Source organism: Amphibalanus amphitrite, unplaced genomic scaffold (genome assembly GCF_019059575.1).
Source record: "Amphibalanus amphitrite isolate SeventyFive unplaced genomic scaffold, NRLGWU_Aamphi_draft 001512F_arrow, whole genome shotgun sequence".
NCBI classification, from domain to species: Eukaryota; Metazoa; Arthropoda; class Thecostraca; order Balanomorpha; family Balanidae; genus Amphibalanus; species Amphibalanus amphitrite.
This window is the reverse complement of record NW_024883005.1, coordinates 90,323-117,731: the sequence shown is the minus strand read 5'-3', so window position 1 is coordinate 117,731 and position 27,409 is coordinate 90,323. Positions and strand designations below refer to the sequence as shown.

General features: G+C 53.4%; 2 protein-coding genes across 2 annotated transcripts; one reads left to right on the top strand and one right to left on the bottom strand.

The window, feature by feature from the left end:
- The first annotated feature begins 3,443 nt into the window (after positions 1 to 3,443).
- LOC122373536 lies at positions 3,444 to 5,135 on the top strand. Its single transcript, XM_043351678.1, has one exon. It carries the CDS (start codon positions 3,444 to 3,446, stop codon positions 5,133 to 5,135), a length of 1,692 nt encoding a protein of 563 aa, XP_043207613.1.
- Positions 5,136 to 17,189: 12,054 nt separating this feature from the next.
- On the bottom strand, positions 17,190 to 26,814 carry LOC122373535. The gene is made up of 8 exons (XM_043351677.1): positions 26,792 to 26,814; positions 26,018 to 26,361; positions 23,481 to 23,618; positions 22,288 to 22,497; positions 20,416 to 20,553; positions 19,567 to 19,831; positions 19,014 to 19,159; positions 17,190 to 18,721 (listed from the first exon to the last, which is right to left on the bottom strand). The coding sequence occupies exons 1-8, from the start codon at positions 26,812 to 26,814 to the stop codon at positions 18,654 to 18,656; spliced, it is 1,332 nt and encodes a 443-aa protein (XP_043207612.1). The 3' UTR covers positions 17,190 to 18,653.
- Positions 26,815 to 27,409: the final 595 nt, after the last annotated feature.

Here is a 27,409-nt window from a genome sequence, read left to right as displayed (position 1 = left end):
ACGATTTGAATGAAATCGTTCCTTTCAAAGACTGAGTCAGGCTTGAAGTTACACTGAAAAAAAGTAATAATGCCTGTGGGGAATTTTTGGGGTATCGGACACCGTTATGACACCCGTGAGGGTGTACGTTCTGCTAACATATACCTCACAGATCTTTATATAACTCCTAATAAACATTCTTAGGGTGTATTTGGATTGTCAGATACCCCAAAAACACCCATGCAAAGTGTCAACTTCATTATTAAAGGGAGTTTGTGAGGTGTACAAAACTAAGCCAACACCTTTAAGAGTGTCAGTTTGATATTTGACACCTACATAATGCCAGCATTACTCCCCACAATAATTTTACAGGTATATGGAAGGTGTAGAAAAATCCCATTTACATATTTCAACAGTGTTTAAGGGGTGATAAACACCGTTCATATTACCATCGTACTACCTTGACGACTTTTTGAGGAATATCCCTCGCCCTGGCAGGGCATTTTTCATAACACGGCCTGGCAGGGGGGGGGGGGTCGATGCGACCCCCCCTCGCGATTGGCTCCTATGGCATCTAGAAACACCAAATTTGGTAGGTAGGTGGGCCCCCTAGAGTTCTCGCCCCTGTGCAAATTTGGTTGCTCTTGGTCAATATTTACGGGGTTTTGGGGGTATAAATGTCAAAATTTCGCTAAAAACAGGTCAAAAGTTTTTCGCCTATAACTATAGATGTAATTAAGATAGAGCAAAAAGAAAAGCACCAGTGAACTCAGCACGTCAAGGCGCGTCAAATGATGTACTTTTAAGCTTGCTTAATTGTACCTAAAGTTTTTCTTAATGTTTAAGTAAACTTTAATTAATAAATTAAGTTAAAGTTAACCAAATTGCATCATATCGCATATCATTCGATTTGGCTGATCAGCAGGAACACAATGACACCATTTTTAAGCTTTAGCGTCATTATGTGCCAAGTAATTGGCAAAAACGTCATTTGACCTCAGTTCAGTGGCGCGGGAACCGGGGGGGCTAGGGGGGGGGGCTGAGCCCCCCCAGCTTTTCGGCTGGGGGGGCTCGTAATGTATTTGAGCCCCCCCAGCTGGAGGAATCGAAATCGGAAATCTACCAACATAATTTCATAGATTCATACATAGGCGTGGGAACCGGGGGAGGGGGCAGTGGGGGAAGCTTGCCCCCACAACTCTGCGGCCGTGGGGGCGGTGCCCCACAACGTTTCATGAGGCCAGGAACCGTTGGGCAGCTTGTCCTCCCCAAATTAGGGGTTGTGGGTCACAAAGGAAGAAAGCATGTAAGTGAAAAATCCACCTATTTCATGGCTCGGCAACTCATTTGGCAGATTAAAACCTTTACTCCAGGTTGCCAAAACGATAGTTTCTTCACTCAGCTGAGACGGAATACCTCACTTTTTGAAAATGTTTTCGTTTTTTTTTTTTTTGTTGTTGAAAAGGCCAAGGTCTGAAAAATAAGTGGCCTAAAACCGGTGAGAAAACTAGATTTGGGGGTACCCTAGGTTGATTTCTATTATGGTTCAGCCCCCCCAGTCTGGAAGAAGTTCCCGCGCCACTGCCTCAGTTGACCTCATTTGACCTGACCCATGGATAAGTACACCAAACAAAGAAGCACCAAGTGACCTGCTGTTAAGTAATGTGGTTTTAAAGCACAAAAGTGATAAAACGAAGCGGATATCTCCAGTATTTTCCGAATTTAGTATTTTCCCTTAGGCTTAACATTACGACGTAATGACCTCTAACTGACCTCAGGTCAGTGACCTAAAAAAACCGAACCATATGTTATACAACTCGGTGAACTTAGCACATCCTGAAAGTTTGAAGGAAATCAGTCAAAAACTGTGAGTTGGACAGCTGCAAAAAGAAAATTGAAATTTGACCATAACCTTGTACCGGTTTTTCTGACCTGGTGACTTGACCCAAGGTCACCCGGACCTGAAATTTTCAGGTCATATGTAAAAAGGCTGCCCCATAGGCTGTGCCATATTTGGCGGCGCTGCGCGCCGCCGTTTTTACGCAATCTTTGAAAAACCTTAGGGGGTCGCATCGACCCCCCCTGCCAGGGCGAGGGATATGCTAGGTGTAAATCGCTTGATAAAACCCATGAAGGTTGTCAAAAGATAATGGTAAAACACTTGTTGTGAACATCTGCAGTGTCAGACACCCCTGAAACACCTCAAATAGTGTACGTTCTGCTGATACGGACACCTTAACCCTCGCCGGCACAGGCCATTTTGCGTCCTTCGACGGCACAAGGGGGGGTTGGTACGACCCCCCTCGCGTTTGGCCCCTGATCGAGCTAGAGCTTCGCGAAAAAAAAAACGAGCGTGTTGCCCGTCACGAGACGAAGCCGATGATAACCAATTTTAAGGTCCTAGGTCATCGGGTGACCTTCCAGGTCAGGTCAATGACCCGAAAACCGGGAAAATCGGGACCTGTTAGAAAGTCGTAAATTGTGGCTGCTATGTGGTTTTCCGGGGTGCTGATCACGAATATTGTGTTAGTTTTGATCAGAGATGATGTCTTTAAGCATTTAGACCAGGTCGGGTCAGGTCAGGTCAGGTCAACCGGTAGGGGTTGTGACGGGTATTCGTAATACGTCTCAACCGCCTCTGACAGCTTCGTAACATGTTACGAAGGCACCAAAATTACTTCGTCAATGTTCAAATGGTTGCCAAATTCGAATTCAGCTCCAAAAACTAGCCTAGAAACATGCAAAACTCGAAAAAGTGAGCCGAGGTCACCCGAGGTCACCAAAGGTCAATGACCTGACCTGACCTTCAGGTGACCTTGACACCCACCCTAATGTATGGGAGCGACATCAAATCACATGTTTGAACGTTTGAAACCACAAAAAGCTTGCAAACGCGCGGCTAATGTTAGCCGACATACGCCGAATCGCGATTCCGGCCAAACATGGTCTCGGAAAAGAGGTCACAGGTCAAAGGTCATTGGGGTCAGGGTCATGAAATTTTCAGGGTGGGTGTAAAATTGATCAATGCGAGGGTACTGAAAGTTTCGTTGCGATCGGCCGCTTTTTACGCGAGTTATTCGCGAAAAACCTTAGGGGGGGTTGCATCAACCCCCCCTGTGCCGGCGAGGGCTAAGAGTTCCCCAGGATAATATATCGAGGATATTGGGGGTGTTAGACTCCCCATGGATATTCCGGCTCGATGAATGACACCTACAGGGTGAGCTATAAAGATTTACCCATCGAAAATTTCACTTTGTTTCAAGGCGCGCTGACATAGCTATGTCACCTTTTATATTCATATAACAACTTCATCTCCTAACTAATAAATATAGTCTGTTTCTGTATGCTCGTATTCTTCTTGTTACGCGCCCGAGACGCGAGAGCACTATGGCACGCGGCCGCCGCACCGTCGTTTCAATTATTTTTCTCGATCATCCACGCTATAATGATCCTGCCACACTGCCATGAAGTGTGGCAGGTGGATGTCCGACTGGACGGACGTTCCCACCGCACTGCCCCAGGGGTCACCCCTCTCGCCCATCTGCTTCAACGCCTACTTGCAGCCCATCGCCTCCATCATCACGCCTGACAACGCAATCCTTTTGTGCTACGCAGATGACATCACCATCGTCGCGTGGCACAGGGACATCTCCTCAGCAATCGGCACCGCTCAGGAGGTGGTCAACAACGTGAAGGCCGCATGCGACCATCTCGACATGGTCATCAACCCTCAGAAGGCATCCGTCACTGTCTTTGGGAAGCGCCGCCCCACCCAACCGTTGAAAGCGGTGGTCTACGGGGGTGAACCCATCTCCTACTCTGATCAAGTAAAGCTGCTGGGCGTGACGCTGGACCCGGCCCTCACCTTTAACGCCCACGCCGACTCAGTGCGCAGCAGATGCGTTCGCGCTCTGTCAACGCTGAAAGCGGCCTACAGCAGGGGAGTTGACTTGAGACGGATCAGTCATCTCTATCGCTCGCTTGTCCTCTCTCGAATCACCTACGGACTCGAGATCATCAATCCGCTGAAGACAACGATGGACAAGCTCGAGCGGATCCAGAACAGCGCTCTCCGACTCGCCACCGGGTGCCCCAGACAGACGCCGGTCACTGCGCTGAGGTACATGTTTGACCTGCCCTCCATCGTCGACCTACACGAAGTCCTACGAGCCAGAGCGGTGTGCATCGTCGCCTCCGACTGCGGCCATCCCTTGCACGGCTTCGTCGACCAAGCCCTGGCACGCGCTCCACTGGCACGTCTGCAGCGCACGGGCTGGCTGCGCGATGGGACCAAAGCTCTGCGCGGTCTCTGCGGTCGGCACAAGATCCGCAGATCTCCCCTGTGGTCTGCGACGCCTCCCGCCACCAGATGCCGATGGACCTTCAAGATCGACCTCTTCAGCCGCACCGACCGTGAGCTACCACCACACGTAGTGAACGCCATGTTTGAGGAGGTCCTGGCCGACACCAGCAGTGAGCTCCCACAGCCCCTCGTCGTCCTGGCCACTGACGGTTCTGTCACCACAAGCGCCCCAAGATCTGGATGGGGGTGTGTGATGAGGGAGTCAGACGGCAGCCTGCAGACCCACCGTGGAGGCTGCAACCTTCGCCTCTCTAGCATGAGGGCTGAGCTGGAGGCCATCTTCCGCGGTCTGGATCTTGCCAGAAGCGCCCACCCTGATCTAGCCGCGTGCATCATCTGCACCGACTCTCAATCTCTCCTGCGCAAACTAGAGAGCGGATCGGCTCCTCCGGAGTGGCACGACCTCCCTCAACAAGTCGTATGGGTATACTGCCCAGGGCACGCCGGAGTCCAACTGAACGACAGAGCCGATCACCTGGCTGGCAGCGGTTCTGCTTCCGACTACCTGGAGCTCGGGACGCAGGACATCCAACTCATCATACGGGATCGACAGCTGAGCAGCCGCGGCGACGGGTCGTGGGAGGAGAGGAGGATGAGCGAGAGAGGCCTTCAGCGGGGTTGGGTGGCGAAATCCACCTCCCGTGGCCGCGCTGCCCACACGATGTGCCAGCTAGCCACTGGTACTCTCTCCCGAGCGGCGCTGACCAGGGTGTTCCAGCTAGGAGGAGCAGAGGCTGCTTGGGGCCAACTATTGGGCCTCCGCCGGCTAACGACGCTGCCGCTCGACCAGTAAGACCAGTAAGTAAGTAAGTATAACAATGCTGCGCCGTATGTCATTTCCGGTGTTTCAGGGACTAGGTAGAGTAGGGTTTTCAGGATATTTTAGTTTGCGAAGCCCGTGGGGCTGAAGTCGGGGATAAATTGTGCCCAGTATTCTTTAGAACAAGGAGTGTTCAGCAGGCAACACCCAGTGGTGATTCCTGAATTTCAGGAGCGGCGGATGTGCGTTAACCCGCGCCCCGTTGGGCTCTGCCGAGCAACGCGCCCGGTTGGGGGGGGGGGCATTTTGGCCCCCCCCCCCTAAGATCTCGAGAACCACGCAACATAGCGACAAGCGGTAAACGGCGTTGGATAGCCGCAACGGGGAACTACCTTGTGACCCAATTTTATTGACCTAGGTCAAACCGATGACGTCACAGGTCAGGTCAAAGGTCCAATTTTCACCGTTTACAGGCACTTCAAGAAATGCGTTGTAAAATCGAGTAAAATGCATTTCATTGAAAATCATCGATGGGGAAATGTTCTTCAAACACATATTTTGCTATTTGAGGTCACTGATACCAGGTCAGGTCACAGAGGTCAGGTCACGGGGGGGTCACAATATGAAAGTGTCGTGTGATACATGTTTTATGGTCCATTTTACATGACAAATGCGATTATATGGGTCAGGCAGCCTTTGGGGCCAGCTTAGATCACGTTTTGGTCAAGGTCAGGTCAAGGTCAGGTCAAGGTCAGGTCAAATTAGGTCAAATTTCAAAGTTAATATTTTTGCATAAAATGGGTATTGAATCGATGCAGCTCGTCACGGGGAGTTCAATGGTGGTCTTTGTTTTGCCGTACGTGGTCTAGAATCGCTAAAAATTGAGTTCAAAAATTTGACGTCATCATTTTTGAACAGTTTTTTCGCTATAACTTGGCCAAAAAACGAGATATCGATCTGAAATTTGGTATGTATATAGAAGAGCGCTGGGACTATCACATATATTCCGGTTTTTTCGAAATTCGGAAAAATTGTGGATTTTTTCAAAGTTTTTCTAAAAAAATCAATTTTTTGATTTTTTTTTCGTCAAAAACCAAAAATTTTGAAAATCCGAGATAACAGTTTTGTAGCGCCGCTTTTTGTCTACTAGACCATATAAAGAACTTTGAAATTGCTTGATAACTGTAGATTTGGTGAGCGTTTCAAGATTGCATGTTTTTTGCTCATTTTTGCTCGAACATGACCTCAGTTTGACCTCAATAACTCCTGACCTAAGGTGACCTAAGACTTGAAATTTGGTGTGAAGGTGTCAAATTAATGCCCGGGAAGGTACTGAAAATTTGGCGGCGCTGCGCGCCGCCTTTTTCTTGCTATTCAGGAAAAACCACAGGGGGGGCCAAAATGGCCCCCCCCCCCCAACGGGGCGAGGGTTAAGACGACCTCGCATTTCAGGAGCGTAGCAGAGACAGTGGACGAGCATATACAAACTGAACTACACTGTCAGGATTGGAGACAAATTTGCGGCATATATGCAAAAGATGGCATACCTACGCTAACCCGTTTGCAAATAAAGTGAAATTTTCGATGGGTAAATCTTTATGGCTCACCCTGTATGTAACTTGTCCGCAGTATCCACAAAATTTACGGGTATCTGGAAGGTGCATGGAAAGATTCCGAAACAAAATCTATTTTTTATAGTGGCAGTGTCTCGGGGATGACTAACACCGTTCGTATTCTTTTGGTAATTCATGTAGTTATAAATGTTATTGTTTAGCTGGGACAGAGACATTCTAGCATAAAAATATAAAACACCAGCTTCGTTTATTAGTTACGGAAGCTTTCGAAAGACGTTCGTCTTTCTTCGTCAGCCTGTCTTAAAAGCACTTAACACGCGCACCGGCGGGGGGAGGCGGATATCCGCCCCCCCCCCCCCTGAGGTTTTTCGCGAATAGCGGGACCATCTCGTCCACGACATGTCATCCCGGCCCCACCCCGTGCCGTGCTGCCACCACACCACCGAACGCCACTGACCAGCCCTAAGGTGTCGGCGGGTGTGCCTCTTTTCTACGGCCATTTTCCAGCGGCCGGCCGGAGCCAGTCGCGGGAGGCGCTGCTGATTGGTCCGTGCGTAACGCGAGAGCCGCAGTGGCGTCTGCTGATTGGTCCGTGCGTGGCGCGAGAGCCGCAGAAGCGTCTGCTGATTGGTCTGTGCGTGGTGCGCGTGCCACCGGCGCCGTCTGCTGATTGGCCAGCTGCCTGGGCTGCGCCGTCTTCTGGCCGCCTTGGCCGGGACGCTCCACCTCCTGGTCAGTGGACGTGGCGCCGGCCGAGCGTAGCCGCAGGACCAGTGGCGGCTTCTGGTCCTATCTGTCCGTATAGTTTTGAGACACCAATCCGTAATTTTGTTAGAAAATCACACTTCTTTGTTTGTAAGAATTACTTTTTACTACAGCAATAAAGAGTAATTTTCGCATCATTCATTTTCGTTGATTAATAATAATGGATTCAAAATTGGCATCCATGTAATGTGTACCGCTCTTCAGTAGGCATTCAAATAACAATACAAATATATGCACAGCCATGCCATTTATTAATATGACTCTTAACCCTATTAGTGGCAGGGGGGGTTGTTTTTATCCACCCCTCAGGTTTTTCGGAAATATCTCCGAAACCGCTGAAGCTACGGTGCTGAAATTTTCTGACTTTTCCTAAAACTAAATTGGGCACATTCCCTGAAAATTTCAAGTTCATAACTTTACCAGGGACGGCTCCAGAGCACTGGGAATTGGGGGTCCTATTCGTGAAGCGAGTCATTTGGGCGAAGATCACGATGCTGCACCAGTTTTACGAACAGTGAATGAAAGGTATCATGTGATAACATATACAAAGTTATTGTGCATCCTCTTTTGACACGTTTTTGCTATAATAGGTGCATCCAGGCGTCCAAAAAGGGGGGTTATTTTTTACCTCCCAACATAGGTGCCCTGACACCGCCTATGCATGACCAATACAATTTTAGTCGTTCTCTCATAAGAAAATTGTAACATAACAAGACCATTGCCACCCTTTTTAGAAACAGTGCCAACAAAAACCTTATTTACTATACTTTTTGTGTACCCCCAATCTCAAAGATCTGTATCCGCCTATGATTTTTGAAAATGCATATTTTTAGGATCCATGTGAATTCCTGGTTCATTCTCTATCGATCGGCAAAAGTTGCGTTAAGATTGGTTCAGAAACCTGGCCGTGATAAACAGTCTAAAATGTATCTGCAATTTGCCCGTTTTTACCCCCCTCTACCCCCCTATTGACATTTTTTAATTTCATTTTTTTTTTTAGAAATGTAGATCTCGTTGAGCCAAATCGAATGCCGTTTGAATTTTGAAAATCGGCCGGTTAGATCTCGAGATATCAAGGGGGGTCGTAAACAGCCCCCCCCCCTGCCACTAATATGGGGTAGCCAGGAGCCTGCCACTAATAGGGTTAAAAGGAAAAGCGTATCTTCAGAGGCTGCATTTTTATTGTTCTTGGGACCCATCCATATGACAACAAATCGATTATAACATAAGCATAGACGTCCTTCAAATTGCAGTATCATACCACAAGTGCGCTGTGTATCGTTATGCCACAGGCGATACAGGGCTCATGTCAACTACAATCAGACGTACCCGTGAGTCCATCTCCCGCTCGCTAAGCCTGTTGTATGTGAGTGAGTGGTCAGTACGGGGAGGCCGATGGCACGCCGCCGCCGGCCCGGCCTGACCAGTGGAGCGTCTGGCTATCGTCCAGCCGTGCACGGTGTGTTCCGTTTCCGGCGGGCTGAGTCCCTCGGCCGGGCCGGGCCGCGAGTTACCTAAGTGTGGAACTACAAGTCGATTCTCGGGCTCTGATTGGTGACTTTGGTCGGGGGATGACGCTTATAGCATGACGTCACTCGCGTACTTGGCCGGACCAACGGCGCGGCGCAGGCGCGCCGAGCCAACCCAGAGGCTCTCAAACTCAATTGTACAGATCCTGCGCATTGAAGGGCGAAACTTCGGCGAGTTCGCTTGAGTTTGGAAGCCCCTGCAAGAGAGCTGGAGACGGCCGGATTATTTGCTGGACAGTGGGCAGCGCAGATGGCGATTGACGGTGCCAAAAAGATGATAGGGAAAAAGGGGTTGAGACTTGAGCAGTGAATTATAAGCCTGTTGCATAGCTGAGTGGTAAATTGTGAAATACTTAAGGTTTGAAGAGATGCAGTGTAGTTTAGCCGACTCAGGGGCATTCTGCCGAGTTATGTAAGGCGGAAGGGTCGCAACTCGCAAGTCGTTTGTTTACATGATTGCCTGATTAAAATTATTTATATACACTGTGATTAAAATGTAAAGCGTACCTAATGTTTAGTTGATAATACAGCGAGGTTGGGCATCTGCTCAATCCATTTCTTCTCTGCAATAGTGCATTCGCCACTGTAATTCATTGTAAGAGGCACTGGGCTGCGCCGCCTGTTAATTATTCCGAAACCACCAGTGAATTGTCACAGTCACTCACAACAATACGAATCGTTCAGTCGTGCGCTGGGGGTCCGCCAAGTTTGAGTGTGCTGCAGAATGCAGACTGGACCGCCGATAATATAACACTTCCGTCTCCCTGGGCGAGCGGCGCATTGGAGCCGAAGGAAACTGCTTCAGTTTTTTTTTTTGTGGGGAAGATACCCATGTTTGAAAATTATGTTCTGGAATGATGCGATAAGTAAAAGGACGGTTTCTTGATTTGAGGGCTGTGGAGAAGAAGCAGATTTTCTCATTTGCTACCCGATGCAACGCGAAACGACGCAAATGTTGCACATTGGGCTTAATAAGTCTAATAAAAGATAAGGGACTTCGTGAATCATGCCTAACTGACCGCGACCCAGTTATTTGCCACTGCAGGTAGGTACTAGGTAGGTAGATACTCATTTGTAAACAGAGCGTTCCACCAACCCTCGCCAGAAATTCAATCAGCAGTTGCTTATCTTAAAACGTTTGAGAGCACCTAACAACCTTTAAAAATGACGTCCTCCCTTTCAATGGTTCGTTCGAAGACACAAAGCCAGAATCAGCCAAGCAATATCGGAATCCATTGCGCAGTGTGTCGACTGTCGGATGTGCCCATCCACATAGCATATAGCACACACTGCTAAATGCAGGTACGCTCACCTACACATTAGGTATTCGAAGGACTTGATAGCTCATACACATGGAAGAAACGCATGAAATGTGATTAATAGCTGCAGCAGAAGTTTGGCGTCCAATGCCTCTTCGCCAAGTTAAGACCATGCCAATCTCGGCCAGTCTGCCGCCGCGCCGGCACTGGCCGTGGTGTGACGTCATCCGGCCGGCTCGGCGCTGGGTAGTTCCACACTTAGGTAACTCGCGGCCGGGCCGGGCCGGCCGTGGCGCGTCTCGCTGTGGCCGTCTGTCCGATCGGCCGCGTCCCCCTCACCGACCCCTCCGGCCGAGACGGGTCCGTCTGGCGAGACGTTCCGAGCGGTGTGTCCATGTGGAGTGAATGCACTGCTAGCCACTGCAGCTATTTGGTGCCCGGCTGCCGGAATAGAGTGTCGGAGCGGCGGCAGAGGAGTGACGGCAGCTGTTTGTGGTGGATTCTGACGGAGCTGACCACCGGCACAATAAGACTGCAGCGGCACCAGCCACGGGGAGGGGGCTGCAGCTGGGAGTGTCACCGGACCGCTCTCCGTGCCGGCAGCTGACACTGACCGGGGGCCGGTCTGACACTGTCAGGGGCTGCAGTGTCAGTGTGTCAGTTCAGCTGACAGTCGGAGCACCAGCAGCTGGACACAGCTGACACCGTATATACCGGGTGGCCCAAAAAAAACGTTCCCAACTTTGGAGGCCTATATCTCAAATTGGAGTGCAAATAACGAGCCAAAAATTTCATCAAGTTTGCATCACTTCTTTGCGCATTGGCATGCCAAATTGTAACACTGTACCATCATTTTCAAGCCAGCAATCTTATGTTGAATCAAGTAAGATGTTTTTGCTTTTTTTGCCGATGTTGAACGGAAGTGATGATGGGCTTAGACGTACTACGTTAGAAAGAGATAGAAAAATAGAACACGCGAATGAAACCAGCACGTATGTTGTTATTTTAGATATTTTTTATCCCACTTATGTGGCAAATATTCAAATAATGAGCCAAAATGGTGTTATATGGATGCCATTCGTTTCAACGCTAAGTCCTGTTTCGAGCAGAAGGAGTGGCACGGTGCATGGGTTACTGCTCATCGCCCTCCCTTCAAGAAGATCAACAGTAAATCGACCGAATAAAGAAAAAAGCTCGACAGAATGTATCACCCTGAGGCCTGAACCATCAATGAGTCTAGTTGCCAGTAGCAGTCATGGCTGCAGGCCGTGGTGCCGAGATGGAAGTGGCCCGTTCACTCACATTTTTTAGTAAACATCTGAGCAAAAAAGTAATTTTTACATGGCATGCTAGAAACACGAACCGTTTAAAAAGTAATTGACCGAATAACATAAAAATCATACCATTCACTGAAAATATATGCCGCGTTGACTATTGGAAGTTTCAGTGTTGCATCTTTATCACTTTCTGAGAAATATTGATTCAAAGTTGGGAACGTTTTTTCTGGGCCACCCGGTATATAGACCACTGTCACTCGGACACTGACACGGACTGGGACGGCACGACGGTGTGACGTCACACTGGCCTCCAACACGGCCTCCAACAGCTGCACCCGGCTGTGGGCACGGACACACCGGCTGCAGCCAGTAACGCTCGCCGCTGTGCTGGAGCCGCCCGCTGGCCACAGCAGCGACGGGGGCTGACAATCGTCCCGCACGGCAACGGAAAGGCCACACGACGGCAACGGGGGTCACTGCTGTGGTGGGATTTTCCGATAAATACGGGAATGGTTGTGAGCTGTGTATTTGACGAGAGGAAACCGGTTGATTTTGTGAGTGCGTTGATGGGCAGGCGAGGGTGATTAGTTGATTTTGTGATTGCGTTGATGGACAGTCGAGGGTGATTAGTTGATTTTGTGAGTGCGTTGATGGACAGTCGAGGGCACGTGGTTGACAGCGAGACAAGCCGGCTGCTGGATGTGCTGTGACAGTGTGTCGGTGCTTGTTGTCGGTGTCGGGTGGTGCAGCTGGCGGCGGCCCGCTGCCATACGGGAGCGGTCGGTCGGCAGGCCGCTCGGAGGCTCGTCCAGCCGGTAGTTGGTGTCAGATCTCTGAGGCCGGTGGGTCAGAGCTAGTGGTGTCAATTTCAGAAAACGTATGTCCAAAGTCCGTCCAATGTCCAATGCTTACGTCGACTGTCCGTCCAAAAATGTCCAAGCCAGCCATTTGTCCAAAGATGTCCGACGCCTACGCAATAGTTTACACTCAATACTGTTAGGTATTTAATTTGCTTTTCATGTACCGGTACCAGCTCAAAAGTGCTGATCATATTGAAAGCTGAGCTTTCTAATAGCCAATCAATGTTAAACACGATTACTTTTTAAAAATGTTGAGGTGTAGCAAGCGATTGTCCAAAGTTGTCCAAAGCCTGCTGCCATTGTCCAACCGAATTCCGAATTGGACATTGGACAAAATCGGAATTCCGAAGATTCAAGTTCCGATTGACACCACTAGTCAGAGCCGGTGAGCCCGGTCAGGGCACGGCCGGAGCACGGCCACGGCCCCGGCGGCGGCACGGCGTGCTTGTCAGTGGGCCGGCCGTGACCTGGCGGTGACCGGTCGGTCTGTCTGCCGACCGACCACCGGTCGAGCCCCGACCGACCACTGGGACGGCACCGGTGGATGATCAGGGGGGCGGGCGGTGGACTGCATGTGACTGCACGGTGGTGTGTAAGGTCGATCGACGAATACAAGGTGCATTGGAGAAGACAGTCCAGTTGACCATGTGACCTCGAGCGACCCTGCACAGCGGACTGGGGAGAGGAGAAGGACAGGGTTGGGGGCTCAGCGGCCGCCGCAGAAACGGACACTCACATATAGGGTAGGGACAGTCGGCAGAGACGGTCCCACCGGTCCCACTCATGGGGTAGGGACAGTCGGCAGAGACAGTCCCACCGGTCCCACTCATGGGGTTGGGACAGTGGGCAGAGACAGTCCCACCGGTCCCACTCATGGGGAAGGGACAGTCGGCAGAGACAGTCCCACCGGTCCCACTCATGGGGTAGGGACAGTCGTCAGAGACAGTCCCACCGGTCCCACTCATGGGGTAGGGACAGTCGGCAGAGACAGTCCCACCGGTCCCACTCATGGGGTAGGGACAGTCGGCAGAGACAGTCCCACCGGTCCCACTCATGGGGTAGGGACAGTCGGCAGAGACAGTCCCACCGGTCCCACTCATGGGGTAGGGACAGTCGGCAGAGACAGTCCCACCGGTCCCACTCATGGGGTTGGGACAGTGGGCAGAGACAGTCCCACCGGTCCCACTCATGGGGTAGGGACAGTCGGCAGAGACAGTCCCACCGGTCCCACTCATGGGGTAGGGACAGTCGGCAGAGACAGTCCCACCGGTCCCACTCATGGGGTAGGGACAGTCGGCAGAGACAGTCCCACCGGTCCCACTCATGGGGTAGGGACAGTCGGCAGAGACAGTCCCACCGGTCCCACTCATGGGGTAGGGACAGTCGGCAGAGACAGTCCCACCGGTCCCACTCATGGGGAAGGGACAGTCGGCAGAGACAGTCCCACCGGTCCCACTCATGGGGTAGGGACAGTCGTCAGAGACAGTCCCACCGGTCCCACTCATGGGGTACGGACAGTCGGCAGAGACAGTCCCACCGGTCCCACTCATGGGGTAGGGACAGTCGGCAGAGACAGTCCCACCGGTCCCACTCATGGGGTAGGGACAGTCAGCAGAGACAGTCCCACCGGTCCCACTCATGGGGTAGGGACAGTCGGCAGAGACAGTCCCACCGGTCCCACTCATGGGGTAGGGACAGTCGGCAGAGACAGTTCCACCGGTCCCACTCATGGGGTAGGGACAGTCGGCAGAGACAGTCCCACCGGTCCCACTCATGGGGTAGGTAGGGACAGTCGGCAGAGACAGTCCCACCGGTCCCACTCATGGGGTAGGACAGTCGGCAGAGACAGTCCCACCGGTCCCACTCATGGGGTAGGGACAGTCGGCAGAGACAGTCCCACCGGTCCCACTCATGGGGTAGGGACAGTCGGCAGAGACAGTCCCACCGGTCCCACTCATGGGGAAGGGACAGTCGGCAGAGACAGTCCCACCGGTCCCACTCATGGGGTAGGGACAGTCGTCAGAGACAGTCCCACCGGTCCCACTCATGGGGTACGGACAGTCGGCAGAGACAGTCCCACCGGTCCCACTCATGGGGTAGGGACAGTCGGCAGAGACAGTCCCACCGGTCCCACTCATGGGGTAGGGACAGTCAGCAGAGACAGTCCCACCGGTCCCACTCATGGGGTAGGGACAGTCGGCAGAGACAGTCCCACCGGTCCCACTCATGGGGTAGGGACAGTCGGCAGAGACAGTTCCACCGGTCCCACTCATGGGGTAGGGACAGTCGGCAGAGACAGTCCCACCGGTCCCACTCATGGGGTAGGTAGGGACAGTCGGCAGAGACAGTCCCACCGGTCCCACTCATGGGGTAGGACAGTCGGCAGAGACAGTCCCACCGGTCCCACTCATGGGGTAGGGACAGTCGGCAGAGACAGTCCCACCGGTCCCACTCATGGGGTAGGGACAGTCGTCAGAGACAGTCCCACCGGTCCCACTCATGGGGTAGGGACAGTCGGCAGAGACAGTCCCACCGGTCCCACTCATGGGGTAGGTAGGGACAGTCGGCAGAGACAGTCCCACCGGTCCCACTCATGGGGTAGGACAGTCGGCAGAGACAGTCCCACCGGTCCCACTCATGGGGTAGGGACAGTCGGCAGAGACAGTCCCACTGGTCCCACTCATGGGGTAGGGACAGTCGGCAGAGACAGTCCCACCGGTCCCACTCATGGGGTAGGGACAGTCGGCAGAGACAGTCCCACCGGTCCCACTGATGGGGTGGGGACAGTCGGCAGAGACAGTCCCACCGGTCCCACTCATGGGGTAGGGACAGTCGGCAGAGACAGTCGCACCGGTCCCACTGATGGGGTGGGGACAGTCGGCAGAGACAGTCCCACCGGTCCGGCCCTCAGAGGCCGGTGGGCGACTCCCACCACCAGTCCCCGGTGGGTGATGGGACCGGTGGGCGACTCCCACCACCAGTCCCCGGTGGGTGATGGGACCGGTGGGCGACTCCCACCACCAGTCCCCGGTGGGTGATGGGACCGGTGGGCGACTCCCACCACCAGTCCCCGGTGGGTGATGGGACCGGTGGGCGACTCCCACCACCAGTCCCCGGTGGGTGATGGGACCGGTGGGCGACTCCCACCACCAGTCCCCGGTGGGTGATGGGACCGGTGGGCGACTCCCACCACGAGTCCCCGGTGGGTGATGGGACCGGTGGGCGACTCCCACCACGAGTCCCCGGTGGGTGATGGGACCGGTGGGCGACTCCCACCACCAGTCCCCGGTGGGTGATGGGACCGGTGGGCGGCTCCCACCACCAGTCCCCGGTGGGTGATGGGACCGTCGGTGACCCGCCGGGCCGACGGTTGTTCCCGCTGCCCTCTGCTACCGCCGGCCGACAGACAGCCGGCAGCTCTTGTGGCGGCCGTCGGCGCCGCTCAGTGACCCACGGGGCCGGCGCTGAGGTGCCGCGGCGCGCCGCCCCCCGAGCTACCCAGTGGCGGCCCGTGGACACGCGGCTGGTGCCGCACCGCCCCGCCGCGCCCCACCTGGGCCGTGACCTGGCCGGCGGCGGCGGTGGCGGCGGCGGCGGCGCGCCGGACGGTCACCAGTAGAGCTCCGACAGAGTCTCGGACCGACCGGACCGTGCAGCGAGCAGCGAGCCGGGCAGCCGCGCCGAGGGGCGGGCCGGGCGTCCGAGCCGGTCCGCACCTCTGACCAGTCGGAGGGGCGGGCCGTACGTCCGGTCCGCACCCCTGCCCAGTCGGAGGGGCGGGCGGTACGTCCGGTCCGCACCTCTGCCCAGTCGGAGGGGCGGGCGGTACGTCCGGTCCGCACCTCTGACCAGTCGGAGGGGCGGGCGGTACGTCCGGTCCGCACCTCTGACCAGTCGGAGGGGCGGGCCGTACGTCCGGTCCGCACCTCTGACCAGTCGGAGGGGCGGGCGGTACGTCCGGTCCGCACCTCTGCCCAGTCGCCACTGCAGTGTCCGTGTATGGCCCCAGAACACGCCACGGGTGTCTCCCGAGCCGTGTGTGTCTCCGAGTCGGTAGTGTGTCCAGCCGGTGTTGGACAAGTGCCGCTGGCCGGCCGTGGCGGCTGGAATGGAGGGCCGGGCACGGGCCGGCCGGCTCATCCGCCGGCGGTGGGAGGCCCGGTGTCAGCTGTGGGTCACACACCAGCACCGAACACTGCAGTTGTGAGGGGACGGGTGCAGGCCATACAACACACACAGAACTGCAACAGGGAACTACTTACATGACACCAGTCAGAGTGGCCAAAACACATACATTGTGCAGGAATCTCAGAAAAGGTATATGTGTGATCTGATCCCACGTAGTTATCCTGATCTTGGATCCGAGGGGATCCTAGATCCAGCCAAATGGCTCGAGACGGCAGCTGATTTACCAGAGGCGGCTCTCAGACCTGATCCCAAATGACGGCGGGTGTATACAGTGTGTCGTATACAGGTTATCGTCCGCCCGGCACCGGGGAAGGCGGTGAAATACGGCGAGTGGCGATCCAGCCAGTCAGTGTGTGGCCGCCGGTTAACGGTGAACTGCCACGCTGGGCCCGTATTATAGATATATACGACACCTGTTGATGATGTGCACGGAACAGAAGGACCAGGCCTCGACGGCCGACGGTGTGCTCTGGAGCCGGGACCGCAGCTCGGCAGGTCACAGCAGCGGCGGCACAGCGGCGCAGAAACACCCCCCCCCCCTCTGGTGGAGCCAAACTGTACTCAGGTCATCAGGACATTAGCGCAGATGATGAGGTAAGCTCCGAAGGTAACTATTTTCCAGGACAAAGACTGGACATGTGTAAAATGTATTAGTCAAAGCGCAGCCGATTATCAGTAGCATGGCCAAGTGATGACTAAAATCAAAAAAACCGGTCCGGAGTCGGAGTCAAGGCAGCTTGATCGACACGGACTCCGACTCCGACTCCCAATCGGTCGGTAGTCCCAATTACCCCCCTGTACGAAGCAGAGGACACAAAACATGGCGGCGCACACCCGGGCCGTGACGGCGTGCTTCCGTGAACCGAGTCGGACAGACGCGAGGACACTCGTTATGACCGGTGCCGTCAGAGCTCTACACAATTCAGTAGCATCCAGCTGACTATGTCCGACCGTTGAACAGCCGGCTATATCATACCCAGGGTTACATTATCCACCATACCCGACCGGTAATTACCCACTACATCGCATCACTTCATCCAATTACCCACAATACTCGCCCGGTAACTAATTGCCCTAAGCTACAGATGGTACAGCTGAAGCGTCTCCTCTCGTGTATATAGTAGACATGTGTTTGACCAATCTGACTGACTGAATGAATGAACTGACTGACCAATGATCAGCTGACTGACCACTCAGCTGACGGACCAACCAGCTGACGGACCAATCAGCTGACGGACCAGTCAGCTGACTGACCAATCAGCTGACGGACCTTTCAGCTGACTGACCAATGGTCAGCTGACGGACCAATCAGCTGACGGACCAATCAGCTGACGGACCAATCAGCTGACGGACCAATCAGCTGACGGACCAATGGTCAGCTGACGGACCGGTCGCCGCCCCGGGCCGGGTGACGGCCGCCGGCCGGGACCGGAGCGGGCGGGCGCGGCGCGGCCGGCCGCCGTCTGAACTGGCACCGCGTGGATACTGCCAGCTCGGACGGCAGCTAGCCAGTAGTCGAGTAGAGCTGTCCGTGTGGGACGTGTCACAACACGCTCAGCACGGCGCTCAGCACCGCCGAGCCGAGGTGCAGCCAGACCCGGGGGGAGCGGTCACGTGACCGAGCCGTCCGACTCCACCGGGGGACGGTCACGTGACCGAGGCCGGCCGTGCCGCCGGGACCAGGCGCGGTGAACCGAGTCGGACGGTCAGAGACGTGTGTTCTACATACAGAATAGCGTAATGCCACGATTGGTAGCCTCTCCAGTACATCACTTTTCACTGTCCAATTATCCATGGATAACAATACTAACCCGGCAATTACCCACTACATCACACCTCCCGTCCAATTACCCACAATGGCCGCCCGGTAATTACCCACTACATCACATCCGTGTACTACTACTACATCTACACTACTACTAGTACTACAACTACATGACTACACTAGAGCGGACACCGGGGCCGTGTGCCGGCTGACCGGCGCCGCTCTCAGTGCCGGCTGGTGCAGCACACACGGCAGCAGTCAGCTGGCGGCCCCGGCCGACTGGCTCGGCCTCTCTGCAGTCAGCTCATCACTGCACGGTCGGTAGTGCAGCGCATCAATCATTCCACTCCCACACTCTAACCCCACCGCCTTCCTGGCTCTTCAGCTGACGGAACAGCTCCCCTGTGGACAGAGCAGAGACACGTCTGAGGTGGACACGTCACACACACACAGACACACAGACAGCGGTACAGCCATGTCCACACACCGCCGGACAGTGACGTCACACACAGGACAGACGGCTGACGTGACGTCACCATCGGCCGTGGTGGCCGTGACGCGTCACGTCACCGTCCGTGACGTGGCCTCCGGCGGTGGTCGAGTGTGTGTGTCTGAGAGGCCGGTGGCGCCGTGCAGCGTCTGTTGTGAGGGACTGACTGGTCAGAGGCGCGGCGCGCGGCGCCCTCTCACCTACCGGGGACACGGAGATAGATGGTACGGGGCCGGCCATCACTGTCCCGGCCCAGGTCCGCCTTCTTCAGGGCGGTCAGCACGGCCCGGGTGGTGTCTGCCGTGCAGTGAAGGTACAGAACACACAGCTCCCGACACGACTTCACCAGTCTGTAACAGAGCAGAGCAGCAGAGCCGTCACACACAAACACAGCGGCACCAGCCGGCCGGACGTACGAGTCAGTGTCAGTGTCAGTATTTCAGTGTCTGTGTGTTGGTGTCAGTGACAATGCGTCAGTGTCAATGTGCTAGTGTCAGTGTGTCAGTGTCAGTGTGTTGGTGTCAGTGACAATGCGTCAGTGTCAGTGTGTCAGCGTCAGTGTCAGTGCGTCGGTGTCAGTGTGTCAGTGTCAGTGTGTCAGTGTCAGTATCAGTGTGTCAGTGTCAGTATGTCAGTGTGTCAGTGTCAGTGTGTCAGTGTCAGTGTGTCAGTGTCAGTGTGTCAGTGTCAGTGTCAGTGTCGGTGTGTCAGTGTCAGTGTCTGACAGGACAGCCCTCGCCAGTGTCTGCTGACTGACCTGGTGACCGCTGCTGCTGTGAAGGCCGTCTCTGCCGGCCGCTGGCGGTCCCCCAGTTTAAGTCTCCACAGCCCGGGGCAGCCGCTGAGACTGTCCAGCACGGCGTCAGGGACGCCGCCGGACAGGGTGAGATACTCCAGCTCAGGGCACCTGGTGAGGGGCTCCAGGCTCACGGTGTCAGGGACGCCGCCGGACAGGGTGAGACGCTCCAGCTCAGGGCACCTGGTGAGGGGCTCCAGGCTGCCGGCCGTGAGATCATGACAGTCTGGAAAACACTCAGACACACATACAGACAGGATCAGTCGGCAGAAATATATGTAAATATACGGAAAAAAACGAAACAGCTATGAATTCGCATGGTTTTATGGACACAGACGATGATATAACAATGGTAATATAATATATGATATGCAATCAGTTCAACCAATGCATTGAACTGCATTGAACATTGCATTACAATCATTATGTGTACGTTCAACTAAGTCTAAACGAATATGTCACTGATTCCCTTCCCTCACTGATTCACACCATGTTGGAGCTCAATTAGCTTCATTATTTCATAAATCACATTGGCTATGCATCCAGAGGCGGATCCAGCTCAGAGTTGGGGGGGGGGGGGGCAAACCATAACAATTTATCGATTCTTTCCATGCATCGTCCATAGGCGTAATGTAAAAATTATGCCGTTTGGGGGGGGGGCAAATGCCGATTTTGCCCCCCCCCCCCTGGATCCGCCACTGTATGCATCACACCTGTCTCAATGAGGTGCGACAACGGCACACCGTTACTCGGTGTCCGCCATTCCCTGATCTCTTATATCAGCGGCCTGTCCGTGCTGCCGCTGCTCACCGTATATCTCCAGTAGTTCGAACGTCCGTCCCAGGTCAGCCAGGTGACTGATGGTGTCGGCAGTCACCACCTGGAGCGACACTGACAGACCATCCGACGGGCACCGTTCCGGCCACCTCGGCTTCGTCACCTCCGGCCCTGTCGGACAGAGCTGTGTCAGCGGACTGCAGTCGGACAGAGCTGCCGCCAGCTCCCCGCTGCACCACTGACACCAGAGTGTCAGACACTGACACAGCCAGCACTAACACATCCGGGCGGCTGCACAACGATATTTTTGGCAACAGCATACATACGTAAATATGAAAATATGAGCAACATATGTAAGTATTACGATTTTTGCAAGGCACATTGGCTTAGGCACTGGGCAGCCAGTCATGGTATAGTAACCCGCGCCCTGGTGGGGGGGGGGGGGGCTATTTTTTGCCCCCCCTCCAGACTTTTCGATATATCTCCAGAACCGCTGCGCCGATCGTCACCAAACTTTCAGCACCCTCCCGGACATCAATTTTACACATTGTGACCAAACATTTTTCCAAAAGCTATGATAGGTTGGCCGGAAATGACGTCAGAGTGACGTCATGTTCTGCCGTTTTCGACCCAAAAAAGGGTTTCGCGGGAAGAGCTGTCACGCCTATAGCTTTGCAAATACAGAAAAATGTTTAGGACATAAAAGCTGTAGAATTGACAGGGCTACAAAACTGCCATCTCGGATTTTTGAATTTTTTATTTTGACCCCCAAAAATAAAAAAATAGATTTTTGGGATATAGTAGTCAAAAAATCCAAAAAGTTTTTTGAATTTCGCAAAAACCGGAATATATGTGATAGTCCTTACCACCTTCCATACACATACCAAATTTTAGATTGATATCTCTTTTTTTGGCGAAGTTATAGCGAAAAAACTGTTCAAAATTGATGACGTCAAATTTTCAAACTCAATTTTTAGCAATTCTAGACCTCGTAGTGCAAAACAAAGACCACCATTAGACTCCCCGTGACGAGCTGCATCGAATCGATACTCATTTTATGCAAAAATATCAACTTTGAAATTTGACCTTTTTTTACCTGACCTTGACCTGACCTCCACCAGAAAGTGACCTAAACCGTACCTGATGGTCTTATAACCAACACCATTGGGTTGGAAATGAAAAACTGGCCATAAAACATGCATCGCACAACCTTAGTAAAGTTGGGTTCATGTGGTGACCCTTGGTGACCTTTGGTGACCTGACCTGTGACCTGACCTGGTATGACCAGTGACCTCTAATAGCAACATATGTACTAGACAACTGACGTCTTATCGCTGATTTTCGACAAAATGCGTTTTACTCGGTGTTATAGCGCTTTCCCTAGAAGCCCCGTAAACGGTGAAACACTTTATCTTTGACCTGACCTGTGACGTCATCGGTGACCCCGAGGTCAATAAAATTTGGTTTCCTTCGACAAATTTGACAGGGCTATCGAACGCCGTTTGAATTTTGCGGATCCGTCCAGTAGTTTCGGAGATACGAGGGGGGGGCAAAAAATAGCCCCCCCCCCACCAGGTCGCGTTATAAACAGACCCCACCAGGGCGCGGGGTAACGGATCAGGTTGGTAAACTACATAAATATATGGTTCGCAGTGGTTGCAATGAAACCATTTCAAAGTACCATAATTGCTACAATAATATTTCATGCATGCACTTGATGCTCACACTATATGCAAATGCATGCATTGCATCACTCTAACAATACCATATAACACAAACAAGGCTGTAAGATGTTGGCTGAATTCGAACGGTTCGTCCATTTGCCGTCTGTCTCCCTGTTCATTTGTATATCCATATGCATTGTCCATTATACCGGCATTACATGTATGATCCGTGGTAGCTCACCTCTGACATTGAGGCGCTGGAGGCCCTCCGGCAGCTGCCCCCTCAGTCGCGGGAGGTCGGCGGCGGTGACTGACAGCCGCTCCACAGTCTCCCGTGAGATCCGCAGCTCCGTCAGCTCGCTGTCACGGACTCCGGCCGGAAGGATGACAGTGTCTGGCTCCACCCTGATGATGGCACCACGAAGTTGACTTGGAATAGTAGTAACTTGTGCTGGAAAGGTGATTGAACCAATGTCAGGCATTTGTCTAGGTCAAACATTGTACACTTACCTACAGGTGTAGAAAACACAAAGTGAAAACTGTTTGTGGCTACAATGCTGTGATAATTCCGTGTCTGAGTAAATATGTATGTACTTTATCAAAACGATGTGAATTTCATAAGTTACGGCGACTTTCCGTAACATAATATTCAACAAATACAATGATAATGGGTCTTTGACATATAAAACAAAATCACCACTAATTAGTGCATTATATTCCGAGCTAGGCATATTTTCATGATGCCAATTGATCAATATGACAGTTTTTGAAACCTTTTCACGTAAGTATTTTGTTCAGCACTTATGTGTAGCTAATTATAACAATTTTGTATCGTTATAAAATTTGTAGCGTAAATATTACGTCCAATAGAGGCCCAAATCATTGACCATCACCATTCACCACACTGCACACGACTCGTCATCCTACAGCTTGCCATGGCTTATGGCTTCCGTCTTACCTTAGGATGAGGCAGCATTACCTGCAATACATGTAATATGTGTTGTATCCAGTTATTCTTGGTTTGATTTAGGCTTCAGATTTTCAGGGATAAACTGCTTCTCCACGTTATTTATGAACATATGCTAGAAAAAAAAGCAGTTCCTTAGAGCAAAAATAACAAGCAAGGAGCGTTGCCGCCGGCCAGTTTTCCTGTTCTTCGTGTCCCTGTGTCGCCCCTGGCCCCTGCCCCGTTCAGGAGCGCCCGGCAGCGCCACCTGCACCTGACCAGTCCGACAGCGTTTGGGGTCGCCACGCACCACCGACAATCAGCTGACGCGACCGGCGGCGCGTCTCAAGGTCACTGGAGGTCAGCCGGGCGACGGCCCGCCGGGGTGGCCGTGACGTCACAGCCAGCGAATGCTGAGCGCCGGAACAGCTACTGTTGTTTATCCCTTCCTAGCCATTCATATATGAGTAACTTCAATCGCTGCTCACCATCCGTGACTAGTAGGGTAATCCGTGACCCCAGCTCCGTGGCCAGGTGACTGATGGTGTCGGCAGCCACCCCCTGAAGAGATACCGACAGACCACTCCCGTACCGTCCCGGCCACCTCGGCTCCGTCACCTCCGGCCCTGTCGGACAGAGCTGTGTCAGCTGACAGCAGTCGGACGGAGCTGCTGCCGGGTCGGGAGGCGGCTGACACTGTGGTGTCAAACCCTGACACAGACGACACTGACAACGCCAGGGTCGATCGGCACTGTTGGACAGTAATTGAACACTGTGCACAATGCATGCGCTATGCTTATACAATTACATGCGTCAGTTTATTAATACCAAGGCCGTATAAGAGAGGTAGAATCATCCCGCGATTTCCAATGGACCGGTCGCTAAGCATTAGCGTGACGTCACTGGTGGAGACCGGGCGGCGCCCGGCTCCAAGCTGTACGTCGGGTACATTTGGCACCGTATAGTTATTATTACTGAACGTAACGACAACTAATGACTCTTAATAACTTTTTTACTCACCTAAAGCTGATTTCCTTGCCGGTACATTGCCGACCCGAGCCCCAGGGATAATCATGGACCCAATCATGGGATATGGGTCGGATGGGCGACCTCGCGACGGGAGAAGGAACGATTGCAATTTGCAATTGTTGTGTCCCGCACCGCCGATTGCATTCTCTATCTGCACCCGGGGGGGGGGCAGGGGGCACGTGTCCCTATCGGATTAGGGGGCCTCGGGCCCGAGGGGCCTCGCGACGCCAATTGGCGGCTGAGGGTCCACGCTGGCATCTTTCGACTCAGAAGGGCCCCACAAGGCTAGGAAGAACATCTTATGTGCTCCGAAGAGCCACTTTTCTCTCCATAAGATCCCCACACCGGCTTTTTAGTGTCCCTTGTCGGCCTTTGAGGGCCCCTTGCCGGCTTCTCAGGGCCTATTGGCGACCTCTGAGGGCTACTTGCCGGCCTCTGAGGGCCCTTACCGGCCTATCAGGGACCAGCAGCTCTAAGGGTTCCACACACGCCTGCGATGACCCATGGTTGAAGGCCCCCACAACGGCGCCTGCGAGGGCCCTCACCGGTGGCTGTGAAGGCCCCACACCGGTGCCTAGCTGAGGGCCCCACACTGTCACCTCTGAGTGCAACCGGCACCCCTGAATGATGTCCCTAAAGCAGTGCTATCTATACGCAGTGCCATATATCGGCGGCTCTGAGGGCTCAACGCTGGAGCCTCTGACGGCCTCAGACGGGACCTGCGCATCGGACGGCCACTCACCGGTGACTTTTGAGGGCCCCACACCGACGACTCTGAGGGCCCCACTGGCGTCTGAGTGCACCTTGCTGGGCTCTAAGGACTCCACAGGGCTCCCGAAGGCATCGCAGACCTCTTGAGAGCCCCTTGTCGGTCTCTGAGAGCCCCTGTCGGCCTGTGAAGGGTTCGAGCCAGCAGCTCTAAGGGTCCCACACCCGACTGTAACGACCCCACAGTGTGGGGTCGTTTACCACACTGCAGTGTCTCTGAGGGCCCACAACGGCAGCTGTGAGGACCCTCATCGGCGCCTCTGGGAACCCCGCACCAATGCCTCTGAGAGCCTCACACCGGTACCTGTGAGGGCCCACATCAGTGCCTCCAAAGGCTTGATAACCGGCGGCCCTAAGGGCCCTACACGGATGATTTTGAGGGGCCTACCGAGGGCACCACACAATCCCTTAGTCTCGCTGAGCTTCTATCTCCATCCCATACCGGTTTTAATCCCAATTCCGGCTCGACTCATTATAAGCAGCCCCTCTCCATGGGTCAGCAGCGCCGCGCCGGTGTCGGGGGCCAGCGCCATCGGGGCGGCAGTCGGCCACGCGCACTCAATGGTTAGCGCTTAGCACCGGCGGCTAGCGCACGCCCGGTGTGTTATCGGCCGTGAGCCGCTCCAAAACGGCTGTAGTAACTGGTCGATAGAGGTAGTAAGCAGATGCAGAGATGCAGGAGGATTGATGACCGGCAAGCTTTTGTGTTTTACGAGGGTGAAGGGTCGAAGTCGGCTGCTAAGTGGTGAGCGGATTTTATCAGATACCGGTTCACTATGACCTTTGTCCGGGTCCTGGAGTACCCTGACGCACTCTTGGAGAGCCGAATCACAGCAAAACTCCATCCACGACTGTATCTATACGGCTTACGCTTTTCTGAAAACGTCTGCGTTTGGCCTTCTACGGGCCCGGCCGGTCGGCCCCGATTGGCGGTCCACCAGTGACGTCACCGGTAGTGGTAAGCTGATTGGCGAATAATACATGGGAAGAACCGGGACGACATCCCCCTGATTAATACAGTTCAGTACATACAGTTCATACAGGTCATATTCGTTTGCAAGAGTATAGAGTAGGTATGTACAATACAGTGGCTAATGTTTGTGTAGCAGGTAGGTAGCATGGCACACATATGTCCGCTGAACGTTTATCACTGAAACTGTTACTTTATGTGCTATGTAAGTACCACCATTCAGAAGTAATAGTACGCGTTTCCTCAACTATTTCTCACCGGCAACGTATAGCGTCCTCAGTGACGTCGGCAGCAGCCGCAGCCACCGCCCCGTTCCGAAGGACGGCACCCTGACGGTCAGCTCCTCCAAGCGAGGAAGACTCTGCAGGAGCGCCGTCAGCTGATCCTCGCCAAGGGCTGACGGAGCGTCGAACGTCGTCACGGTCCTTAGCGCCTCTCTCAGCACTGTGGTATCACTGTCTGCCGGTGGCTGGGGCTCCGTCTGTACCGTGACGTCACTGACTGCCGATGGCTGGGGCTCCGTCTGTACTATGACGTCACTGACTGCCGATGGCTGGGGCTCCGTCTGTACTGTGACGTCATTTGCCTGTTTTCTAGCTCTACTGAAAACAAGAACAAAAGTCTATAAATCCATTGATCAGGCATTGCAATTCCGCATTTATTGTCGGCTCATTTGATATTTCGATATGCATCTCCATATCATCTTCGTCAGTAATGGTATTAGTCAAATCTACTCGGTTGTATATAATCGTTCAGAGTTGATTTCATACGACTCTGAACGATTTGATACGACCGACTAGATTTTGTGACACGATTGCTGATGAAGACATGTAAATACGTGCGGGATATGGTGCCCCGAACTGGCCAACTTTATGCAGGACGTCTGTCGAAAACTGGAACAATACGATCGAGACTAAACGGCTAACTTGCAGAAGATGGTACGAATTCAAGACATGTTTCTTTGGTTGCGCGGAAATTACAATAACAAGCTACTCGACCTTCAAAGACGTAGTGGTGGTTTATTTCTTACACCTTCTAAGTTTACTTTTCACCATGACAGCTCTCCGAACTCTTTCAGCCCCCACAGCCACCCCTGCTGCCTCCCAGTCTCACCCCTGGGGACGGCCGGATGGCGCCGCTCGCCGGCGGACCTCCTGTCGCAGATCCTCCACCACGGTCTGGCGAGTGGTCCGCTCTTCGATAACTGCCTGCTCCAGGCGGACCATCGCACCGTGAAGTGCGGCGTACTCCCCCTGGACTTTGGCCACCACTTTGCTCAGTGAGGCCACCTCCCGGCGAAGGGCGGCCAGGTCTTCACGCACATCTGTCATCTCCATCTGTAACGCATAATTACAGTTTTTTACGTTTCTACTAATCATTTAAAGGTGACTTAGTACGTAGGGTTACGTCGTACGCATTACGACATGTCGTGCAGCGTCGTGTCTAATCACGTCACAAAACGACGTGTTATATCGTATTATGACATGTTTTGTCATGCAAACCGTATTGTTGCATACCAGGCAGGCAAGCTTGGCAGTCAGACAGACAGGTCTTATGTAGGTAACCAATATAGAAATTGACTATCGTTACTAGTTTTTCGCAAAAAAAGAGATAATAAAAAAACGTTATCACTTCGAAAGTCTACCCCTG

What these genes read in the sequence shown, in the direction of transcription:
- LOC122373536 (XM_043351678.1), top strand. Translation starts at nt 3,444, where the DNA reads ATGAAGTGTGGCAGGTGGATGTCCGACTGGACGGACGTTCCCACCGCA.
- LOC122373535 (XM_043351677.1), bottom strand. Translation starts at nt 26,814, where the DNA reads ATGGTGAAAAGTAAACTTAGAAG. An exon ending in TACCCTACTAGTCACGGATG is followed by an intron (nt 22,498 to 23,480) that starts GTGAGCAGCGAT and finishes TCACCTTTCCAG; the next exon opens with CACAAGTTACTACTATTCCA. An exon ending in ACAGCAGCAGCGGTCACCAG is followed by an intron (nt 19,160 to 19,566) that starts GTCAGTCAGCAG and finishes GCTCTGTTACAG; the next exon opens with ACTGGTGAAGTCGTGTCGGG.